General features: G+C 40.7%; 1 protein-coding gene across 1 annotated transcript in view; it reads right to left on the reverse strand.

The window, feature by feature from the left end:
- fhod3b (formin homology 2 domain containing 3b) overlaps positions 1-12,121 on the reverse strand; it is a 74,569-nt gene that overhangs the window by 54,387 nt on the left and 8,061 nt on the right. The window contains exon 3 of the mRNA XM_034553527.1: positions 7,240-7,304. Coding sequence (XP_034409418.1) covers positions 7,240-7,304 — 65 coding nt within the window. The remainder of the gene's footprint in view (positions 1-7,239; positions 7,305-12,121) is intronic.

The following is a 12,121-nucleotide window of genomic DNA, read 5'->3' on the forward strand; positions in this document are numbered from 1 at the left end:
TTACTTCATGCTGCTGTTTCATCAGTATTAACTGCATTGAATGCTCTAGTTTTTTTTATTTTGACAGAATGCCTGAATCCCTCCCTCACCTCAATGTGTGTAGAAGGTGAATATAAATAAAATGACAGTGAAAAGGCTATCACGTTTCATTAAAGGCCACAATATACATATTACTCAACCCACTTCTGCCCTAGACTTGAGCTTACACTAGCTCTAAAAATAACAACTGTAGTTTTTACTTGGCCTTGAACATGTTTGAAGCTGATAAAGAGAAACAAATACCTGATGACCTATAGCTAATATTTACAATGGATCACAATATGTTCTATAATATCCATAATCGTTCCAGAGCTGTTTATCATGCCTCCCTTCTGGCTGGCTACAATGTTGTGAACTCAAACACGAGGAGACGGCTCTTAAATCATTAGCACATCATCACACAAATTGCCACAGACTTTCTCCCTTCGCCAATGGCTCATGATGGATCTGCCTGAAGTTTCTGTTGGCCCACAGTCAGTCACCACAACACAATGTGAAGCATGGGAAGCCAGAGCTACAGCACAGAATGGAGGCAGAGAGAGATTCAAAAAGGACATTGTTGCTCCGTCTCAAATCATGAATTGAATCAGCTACTGTTTAGCTGATGAAATAGAAACATGAAGTATGCAAGGCTCCTCTGACTACATCCTAATATGTGGCCATGGCATGGGAAAGCAGAATGAGGTGGAAGACACGGGGATACTACTGTCCCCATGTCTTTCCTTTAGTGAAATAAGAGAAAGACACAGCAAGGAGAGCATGAACGCTACCACACTCGTGACATTGCCATGAAAAAAAGTATCTCCACCAGTTAAGAGTGAGTACAAGAGTCCAGTGTTTATACACTATGTGTCATGTCAATCTTTACTTTTTGAGCCCAAAGACTAAATTGATCCCCGCACATGAATGTGACAGAAAATCCAATAAATCCTCCTTCAAAGCAAAACAGCCATTACACATGATTCAAAGCTAGCCAGCTGTGGCAACACTACTTGATCCAATGTGTGAGAAGAAATAACAGCGCTGTGTCATAGAACATTGGATGAGTGACAGTTACTGTAACGACAAATAGAGACGATATGAAGCGTTCTCTTCAGTATTTCTCATATTTTCCTGATAGAAAGAGATGTTTCCTTACAAAGACATTGACATCAAAAGCTGAAAAAAAAGAAAAGGAGCCTGCATGACATGTGAGAGAGGAAGCGAGATGGAATTCCATGGCACATTTGGCTGAAGGCCAGAGGGTTGAGTTGGTTTTTTTCTAGTCAATACTGGCACTCGATTGCCCATATAATATAATCGCAGACCCCAAAGTCAAATATGACATAGATGATGAATTATGCACGATCTGAAACTTTGCTTGAAGTTCAGAGATAGATGATAGTCGACATAAAGCATGGAGGCACATTCAGTAGAGCATAACAGTCAAATCGTTTTGATTATTGATTTTTTTTCCCACTACAATTTTAAAGACAAAACAATTAATCATGAAAACAATTGTGAGATAAATTGAAGAAAATAGTTGTTAGTTGCATTCCTAAATATATTAAACATAATGGCATTTAAATATATTCAATATTGAGTCAAATCTTTCAGATAAATGAAAATAATTTTATTTATGTGTTTTCTTAGTGTGCTCTTCTCTGTCCTCTCTCCATTAGGATACACAGAGAGGGTAAACACCGGCTGTGAAGAGGCACCTCAAGCCTCAGCTCTAAACCATCATAGACCCCTGTGTAAATACTAAATAAACAGTTCTCTGCAGACATCAAACAAATGTTGGTTTAAATACAAACAAACTCAGATTCCTTCCAAATTGCCCTTCCTTCCTCTGTTTAAAGTCTGTGGCTACTGAGGTTACTCACCTGTCCACTTCAACAAAGACTGCTCCAGTCTCACAGCAGTGGTAAACCCCACAAGGGTCTGCTTCAAATGGCATCCACTCTTAGTGTTTCAACTCACATGTCAGGATGTGCCACTTTGGAAAACTATATTTTGTGATAAGCTGTAAAATGTATGTAAAACCAATTTTGAACCAATCACAGGATTTTTCTGAGGACTTTGGCGAGTTGTCAGAAGTGAATAGAGATGAAAAAAAAAACAATATCAATATGCACTCCCTTTTTATCCACAGGAATAAAGTTCTGTCCACTGATCAGGCTGCATGCTAACATTTCTCTCTCTATCCTGTAAACAGTGCAAGGAAAAAAAAAATACTCCCCTCTTGGATAACAACGTAGACAGCTCTCTTCTTATTTGGACGGCTGAGGAGCAGCAATGAGGGGCCTTCCAACTGGAACCAGATGGCTTCTTAATATGTGCATGCCTTTGCATGAGTGTGTGTGCATGTGAACGTGAACATATGAGTGTGCTTACAAGAAGTCGTAGTAGTCTCCAAACTTGTACAGTACGTGAAGCATTGGAAATGGAAATGGAAAAAGTAACACTTTAGTTGTGAGGGGCACAGGGACAAAATGAGCCGAAACATTTTCCTTTACTGTTGCCCATGAATGAAGCATTAACCAAAACTACGTTGTTATCTCTCTGCATGGGGTTGTTGGGTTCACGGCCAAACCGAGAGTATATAAGGGAGAGGAGGGTAAGTGTGAGGTGAGTGATACAATCAAATACTCATCTAGTTTTGCTATCAGCTGTGATTTGAAAAACAAGACCCACTCCAACTACGCTTCTCTTCCTGAGATGTGTGCTGCCTCAGATTTCTCTTATTTGGCACAGTGTTGTTTACATTGACCTCCTGGGGGTGACTCGTAGTCCATGATCCCATTTTGGGGTCTCTTTATTGGAAGTCACAGAGGTAATTTGATCTTCCTCTGTGTCCTCATGGGTGCCACGTGATATGCATTTTTTTTAATTAGTCATCTCTTGCCTGGCATCCTACAGTCAAAACACATTTGATTGCTTTAATGTGACTCTAAACTGCGGCGCAGTACCGACGATTCGTATTAGGTTCTCTGATCCGAAGGTGCGTTGTGTGTTCATACAGATAGGTAATATCCAAATAATAATGTCAAATAAATATTTTTTACCACATTTTCACAGAATCCTTTTTAACTGATGAAGAGAGCTGGAACCTTGGGTAACTAAAATGATAACAGGCATTTCACGCTCTTCTTCTTTTTACTGGGCAAGTTAACTACTGGAATATTTTATATTTGTATTCACAAAACTGCAGATGGCTTTGTACAGATCTGGCAGAATGGGTGGAAAAGACCGACACTGTGGTTGGGAGCACCACGATAACCCGCAGGTGATCTTATCCTCTAAAGTCAATGTGTTGACATACTACACAAGCATACAGCACACACACACACACACACACATTGAATGACCCACACATAACAGAGTATATTTACTGCCAGGAAATCATTCTCCAACACGGTTTTAGAGGGAGTATTTACTGTTCATCATCTTCCATCTTAACAACCAAAGAGTTTTCAGTTGTCAACCTGAAGATCAAAACTACCAATTTGACAAAATGATAGCGCAAAAAAAAGAAAGGCAAGTCACAATGGATCATGTGCTGAGCCGGGATTATAAGAGGTTGTAAAAGACAAGGCAAATGATCCACTAAGAATGTGTCACCTCTTCTTACAGCTGTCACTTCTCAGCTGAGATCAACGTGGTGACAGATGAACCTGCTGTTAAAGGGGAATACCAACGAGTGTTAGCATTCAAATGTATGATTTTTTACATTTGTCTTAAACCCAAAAATATTTTGTGATTCATATAAAACTGGCTTCATATAAAAGGATTTGTACGACTGTGACAGAGTTCAAGATGGTTGTCTGGAGAATGACAATTTTATGGATTCACCACATCAAATGTTAGCCTAGCACTACATAAATGTCATTCATTTCCCGAGGAGCAGCATCTGACCAGATATCTGTAATGAACTCAAGAAAAGTTTGTTTGGTGTCCATATTTTGCAAACGCTTAAAAAACATATGTGACATATGTCAATTATTAACTGTTCACCATTTAAACATCCACACTATGGTCTCTCTCTGGCTCTCCTGTCTTCAAATGATGCATACCATCACATCACGGCAACTCGGGCAGCCTCAGAAACAAAATGCATATAAAAAGAGGACCTACTGTACTGGACTTGCAGACGACTCTAAAATAAGCACAGGACTGCTTGAATCAGGCCCTGACTACCACATTAGTCCACCGACAACAATACAGCCCACAGAGTTTATTTTCTAAATCCCAGGCTGGTCAAACTAATTTAAACAACGATGAAACCGTCACCACCACTCGTCTTCTAAATGGCAAAAACACATCCAATCAAAAGTCATTTTGGTTTTTTTCCACGAAAAGACTGAAGCATCAATCAAGTAGTGTGTATAGCATGCATACAGACAAACACCCAAGGAGCTTGATACTAATGAGACTACACTCAGAGATAAACATGTGTATGGTGCCTGATCTGCATTTTTAATACACAAAGAGCCCGTCTTGCTTCCCTGTGCGGTGAAAACAAATCACTGTGCCAGAGGAAGATCAGCGCACAGCACCTTATAAAACCATTAGCTCTTTGGGTATATTTCTGGCTGGTCCATGCAGAACCATATATACGTGAAAGCTAATGACTATGATTAGGGAAGCCTGGATTAGGTCTTGATGTGGCTCAAGACACATAAACACACACAGACACACACACACACGCAGACACAGATACAAACAAACTGAAAACCAGGCCTGTGATGGGATTTGGAGAAACCCCAAAAACCCAATGGCATAAACAAAGTGATGTACTTCTTAAATAAAGCTTCAAATACATGCAATGGGAAAACCACATAGTAGTGCTACATGACAGAGATTACATACATGCTTGTAACCAACTCATCACTCATGTTAATGGAGTGGGTATAAAGGAAATATCTTGACAACGTGGGTGTGCTAACTTGCCAACTTTAAGTGAGGATACAGTCAAAATGTGACATTAAACAAATTACATTCAAACAGCACGGGAAATGTTGCAACAAGTAATCACCCTTTGGACTAAAGCTAACACGAGAGTGGCGCTATTAGATCAAACAGACTAAAAAAAGGAGCATTTCTCAGGGATTTCTGGAAAATCCCTGTGTTGAAATTAATCTGATGCCTCTGTACATTGTGTGCTGGCCAAAGGCAATTTATTATAACAGCCTTGTTGTCATTTCATCACATCTCTTCATTATTGAAAGAACAAAACGTATGTCCACTGCCAGCAAAAATAAATAAATAAATACGGACAATATCTTTGAAGACATTTTGGCCGTTATGAGCTGGCAGAATGGAAACGCTCAATCCCTTAATGCAGAGCAAGTGCACCGCCTAAAGAATACCATGCCATTTGTCTTTGGAAGACTAACGAATTATCTCCTGTGTGGAGCAGGAAAATCACCCAGTAATTCTCCGCTCATGGGCTACAAGGTAAGCCCTCCAGTCAGATAAAATTAGGATCAAATGTCTGGACAAGTTAACAGTAACAGTGACCACCTCGCCTAGAGGAAATAAATCAGCAAGCCACGCGGGCAGTCACTGAGGGAGGCTAAAGAAAGGGCAACAGGTGGCTGTCAACTTATAGAGAAAGAGGGTCATCATCCACTTAGAGAATAGCAGCAAGTCTGTCTGCCCCTCCACAGGATCCACTAAGCTAAGCCAAGCAGCAGCAGGAGGAGAGAATAAGGTGAAGCCAGTTCAGAGTATGTGTGGACAAGGCTCAGCCATGTTCAGCATGGGATTGGAAATGTAGGGCTCCAAGCATTATGAAATCAGGCAGCATCTCCCAACCATATTATTGACATTATTGATGTTGTCACTGCCATTGCAACTTGTGCATTAACTAAATGCGGACTTACTGAGGTGATGTTTCGCAGTAACGAATAAAACAAGCAGTGAAGTGGTAACATTTCAAAGTACAGGGAGCCAGAGTAAATTAGGATAAACATAAAAACGAATGCTTCATCCATCACCAGATGAGTGACAGATTTGTTTGGCTTATTTTCTGTAACCAGCGTAGCATTAAAGCATCGTGGAATTACCAAGATGGCTAGCTGACTATACCATTTCTCTAAATAGGAATTGTGTAAAGTTTGAAAACCAGTATCAGTTATAGTGTCAAGAACATCAAAGAGAAATCCTCTTTGTGATCAACCTGTGCCTACTTGGCCTCATAAAGTTATGTCTCTTTGTTCTCTATGTGATGACTGAACAATCTCCAAACCTTCCCATTGCACAACATACATCAGCAGATAGAATACATAACCATAGATGACTATCAGAGATAGAGTGACGTCATTCAAATGAAAAATGTCTGGGACGTTGGTTTACTTCTACTGCAATAGAGAAATGCAGCCCAATTTAAAATCGGACAATTTACAGCATGATAGCTTTTCCAGGCTTTGGGTTATTTTTACACTGTAGAAGAGGCACTGTGTGTCTTTGTGGAGGAATGTGTGCTTCTCCACGTTCTGCTACTGACAGCCACAGTGCTCTTTGCTAACAAACCCTACAAGTCACTGGAAAATAACTTTTAAGCGGCTTGTATATTGCCCTTACATTATATGCACATTAAACAAGGTGTCGAAACAATTAACACCTATTTATTAGTTACTTCTCAGCAGAATGTCAAGAAATCAAAATCAGTACATTGTAGTTAGTACAAGCTCAGGCAGTTAGCATCCTTAGTGTAATCAAAACCCAACCTGATAAGCACATTGTCTGTGCAGGCGTGTGTGTGTGTTTGTGTGTGTGTGTGTGTGTGTGTGTGTGTGTGTTTGTGTGCGTGTGTTTGCAAGCATGCCACGTGTATGCCTGTTTGCATATGTTTTCACTCAGCTCTTTGTGCTAGTTCCCTCACATTACTCAAAGACACCAGGAGGCCCAATAAAACAAAGTGACAGAACACAACAACTCCAAAAACATTAAATGTGTTCAGGCTTTGCTTCGTGCCAGTGGTCTGTTGTGTTGTTAAAATGCTGTTAATTATGACTCAAATTAGAATTCTAGGCTATTTCCCAAAACTGCCACTGTGTAAGTTAAACGAGGACCTCAATAAAACAATCCACTGGTAATAGAGGTGATTAAAGCTCCTATCTCATTGGTCACATAGACGGAGGACGACAAATTGACCATCATAAAATTGGAAATGACAAATGTACAGCTGAGATGAAAGTACAGTTTATTACCCACCAATGCAGGCGTGAACTCTGACGGACAGCTGTGTTCGAAGAAGAATGCTGTGTTTCTTGCCCCTCCTGTGAAGAAAAAAGACAAGTGGAGAGAAAGAGAATTGTTAGAGGACATTAAACCATGTGTGATTATTTAAATGTGTGCGGGTATGGGTGCTTTTGTCTATCTAATCTAAGGCAGCCTTCAATATGCCAGAGGCAAGTAAGTGCTGACAAGAAAATGTAGCCCAATAGCTACTGTGCAAAGGTGCAAAAATGATGACAAATTATACCGTTCAGTCTTAATCAAACCCTTCAATATATGCAGTTTGAATACAACAAGGAACAGGTTGTGTAACAGAATGGGGGAAAGGTCTCTAAAGGTGAAAATGAAGGATGGGAGCAGCTAAGAGGTCGACTCCTCCCCCTGGGTTAATGGAGATATGTTAAAACCCTATCACCGTCCTGTCAACTGCTTACAATGTCTGAATGACAATCCAAAACAAAGACGTCAACAATGCAACCTAATTCTATTCAATCGTGAAAGTGAATGTGAGGGCATTTGTATTCACGCAAAGAATAATTTGGCTACTTAGAATTGTTTGGACAAAGTTTGGTGTAGAATGTGCCATTTTAAAGTATAAGGCATTATTCTATGTTTATTTTAGTGGCAACAGCTTGCATGAAAAGACCAAAACTAACAATGCGTTAGTCAGTCTCTCAATATTGTCCTTCTTCCCTACCCTCTGTGGCAGCCAGTCTCAAGCTCAATACTCAAAACTACTGAATAAGTGAATTAAATAGTGAATTTCTGGGGACTGCATTCAGCTGTGGATGAAAATGAATACATTGCTGTGTTAATTGGTGTACAGTATGTCAGTAGGACAGTGTATGTTGTATTGATTCAAACAAAAACACATTGATAATGTTCACGGGGATGAAGAAACCTAGTGCAACACTGGGAGTCATTGATGTGTTTTTAATAGTTTTTGGACAATAAAGGACATTGACAGTTAATAATAATAATGCATTCTATTTGTAAGGCACTCTTCATTAAAGTATCTCAGTGTGCCAAATACAGATTACTATTAGCCTTATCCTTTAAGGGTTTTAACTGGTCAGCCAGTTATAATGAATTCTGTCTGCCAGTATTTGCATCTCAAATGTTAAAAAAACCTAAAAGAACATTAGAAGAAGATAATGACTCAGATGTTGTTGTTGTTGTTGTGTCGTCTCAATTAATCCGATGTGTTTTTTATTCTGGTGGTGTGGGCCAAGCTGTTGTTTACATTTTGGATCGCAGATTGTGCCTTCAACCTCCCGACTAGCTGGAGAAGCACACAACAAACCCAGAAGACACAACTGTGGACAAGAGCACAGCAGGTAGACTTTCACAGCCCCCCCCCCCCCCCCCCCCCCCCATCTAATTCGTCTCTCTGACAAATAGGCTTTTATGCAGCTTGCACAAAGGCCGTGTGATTGTTCAGACTGGCACAGCGCCAGCAACAGACTGCTATACTCTTAGTGGCAATCAGGCAGCAGTGGGTATGACACAAAGAGGAAAAAAGCCGATCAGCGCAGGAGGCAGATCATACTGCAGCCTCACCATAAACAAGCAGCGTCACTGACAGACATACTGACATCTCTCTTGCTTTGATCAGTCAGTGGAAGACTGCACTGACACACAAGCAGATTACACGGCAGAGGAAATCTGTATACGCTCACTGTGTATCAAATATATTATCCAGCAACAAGCAGAGGTGACACAGGAGCAACATCTGTCAACATGGACCTTCAGTGGTGAGATGAGACAGCAAACAGGAACTTAATCCTCTGTGATGCTGTTGAGGCGAATGGGTAACCAGATCCATTTTGTCATGAAAGTCTGCTTTCTCTCTGCTTGGCTGCAACAGTATCCCCGTGCTTAACCGAGACCTGAGGCTACACAGGCCAACATGCTCATTATCAAATTAAACAAACACGCATGGTATATAAGTGAGGTTTCAGACCCCACCCCCCTCACCAATTAAACATGAAAATTGGACACTCCTTCAGACAGTGCTGCAGGCTCATAAAGGTTGGAGCCCAAAGTTAGAGAAATAATAATAACTATAAAGAATGTCAGCCGAATAACAAATTGGCGACATTGTGGGATATTATACAGATTGAATTCCCTGGTTCTCTTTTGGTCTTATGGGCCAGAATGTTCTGGTTTCTTCTCGCGGTGGTACTGTACAATCAACTCAAGCCCAGTGCACATTTAATCAGATTCATCATGTGCAACATCATGCTTCTGAAATACTTTAGTTGCTATCATTTGAATAACCATGACGATTCTTAATAATCTCATGAAAAGAATAAACTTGACCATTCCCCAAAACAATACTTGCTTCCCAATCATTACCCACAGCGGTTCTAACTTAGATGGCATTATAAAGGATTGAATGAAAACATATGGCCATTTTTATTTATTCTGTACATGAAAAGAGGCAGTGCACTATAAATCTTGTTTACTTAATGGCATAAATCTGCTATTCATCATCATCACTTATCAAATGTTGCAAACAGGAATGCAGTTATGGAAACGTAACTATACCTGCCAATTAGATACCCCATATTATTCTCCAATCTCCCGTAACTGCTCTGTTCTACAGCCCCCTCATAAAGCCCTGTCTTAATCCTAATACCCAGAGCAGCTGCAACTGGACCAGTGGATACCTGCCAGCTCCGTGCTCTCTGGCCTGAGCTAAGGGAGCATTACTGGCACCGTTTAGAAAACAACTCAAAGTGTGTACCCACAGAAGGTGAACACACATACTCTGGATACAGTAAAGCCGGTACCTCTCCTTCGAAGACCAATTAATGCCAGCACTTTTTGATGAACACCCTGCTTGAGTGTCTGAAGAGGGACCCGCAGAGTGTGAGTGAGCCAGGGGGGGGGTAAGGAGGTTGAAGAATCCATCTCCGGGCCTGCTTCACTGACTATTGACCAAGTCTCACACTCAAGACATGCACACATGCACACACAACCACATACACACTGAACAATCCCCAAGCTGTTCCATTATGTTAATAATACCGTAAACTGCTCCACAAACACAGAAGGGGCAACTGGTATTTTATTTCCCTCCTTGAAGTTGAGTCTGTACTGTTATTCCTCTGCTTCTTTTCAAATGCACTTTTTTTTCGCCTCAAATGAAAATCGGGTGTGCTGTGCCAGTGGGTCGTAAAAAATGAGATGAAAATGAGATGATCAGAAACTGTGAATAGTTGAGGCAAGAACAGACTGGTTATTGACACTCAATAAAACAAAGAAAGGCACGAAACTGTTGGCTTTCAGATATGCTTGCTATGTACAAGGGCAGTGAAATGGTAAAAAAAGTGTCTTCTTCTGTGCTGTAGGTCAGCTACACATTTCACATGCTGAATCAATTATGACAATTGTAACAGCGAGTCATGTTATCTTCTCAAGACAAGTCAGGGAATATGTCCTTGAGGACTTACAACTTTACTAATTATCTGCCAATAAATGTAACATATTTTAGCAAAAGTGACATCAAGCCCGATGCTTAACTCAACACATGAGTTTGTTATACAGTAAAAAATGTTCCTATAACGTCAGACCCTCATTCTTTAATCCATGTATCCATAAAAATATTCAAGGACTATAAATGCCGGGCCATCTGATCCTTACTACGTCCCCCATATTCCATCTCGGTTCAGGGCTACAAATACAGGAAATTGTGTGTGCGGGGTCAATCAATCTATAACAGCTAGAAAACTAAATGACACACTGACTACCTTAAAGTGTGCAGATATGTCTGAGCACATGCCTGGGCAATATGGCCAGTTTATAACTGTCGTATCAGAGATGCGACAGGGGATTTATGAGTCACAATCGCCTATAGCTGAGCTTCAAACAAGGTGTGGAAGTGATTATGGCCCTTAAGCTCCCGTGACATGGATATCTCCTGGCTCTGCAGCGCTCTGTCAGAGGATCATACTTTAATCTGTTTGAAAAGACACTAGGTATGACACAGGCGCCTCAGGAATGTACCTGTCATTAATATCAATTACAGATGGATTTATTGGCCAATGGTCAGGGACTCAGGCAGCATACTGTATGAATATAGTATTATTCTCTTTACAAAAGTAGTGGCTGGGCTTAAAGCAAAAATAAGTATTACAACATGGTGCTTGTTAACTGGAGTTATGTTGATATCAACTTCAAAAACTGGGAAAATGCTCAAATTATTTTCTGTATATTAAATGTTTTGGAGTTGGAGACTGATGTTGACAGATGTTCAGTATAAAAGGTGGGTGAAAATTTAAAATGAAACAAGTAAAAGGTGAAATGCCTCATCAGACCTTTTATTAGCTCAATAATCATCAAATTAACAATACCAAGCAGTGGGGGAGGCAATCAGCGCCATAAAAAGCCAGCGAGCAGAATTGCCCTATTTTTTAAAAATAATTGCCTGACCACCTTCACCCCCAGCCTCCTCAGACAACACGGTGTGGGATTAATGACACACATCCATACCAACCTGTGCCAGCTGGCAGGACACAGGCCCTGGCAGGCCCAGTCTTCGACGAGAGAAGAAGTGGACCACTTTAACCTCACAGCTCTCAATAGCCTCCCTTAAGCTCCCAACAATTTCAGATGGAACTGGGAAGGAAGGGCACGCTCATCGTCCAATAGAAACACAGAGCCGGAGAGCAGCTTATGAATTCCAAGTTAGACAAATAAATCCATACATGTTTGTGGCCCAGCCGACCAGGAGCTCTCATGCCAACCGTTGGTTTATGATCATCTAAAGTGGGCGGCACATGAATGATGTATCAACATACTCCAAAGTACATGAAAAACATATGGAGTCAATAAAGTAACTGGCCAAAGAACA

This window comes from Cyclopterus lumpus, chromosome 16 (assembly GCF_009769545.1).
Source record: "Cyclopterus lumpus isolate fCycLum1 chromosome 16, fCycLum1.pri, whole genome shotgun sequence".
Taxonomy (NCBI): Eukaryota; Metazoa; Chordata; class Actinopteri; order Perciformes; family Cyclopteridae; genus Cyclopterus; species Cyclopterus lumpus.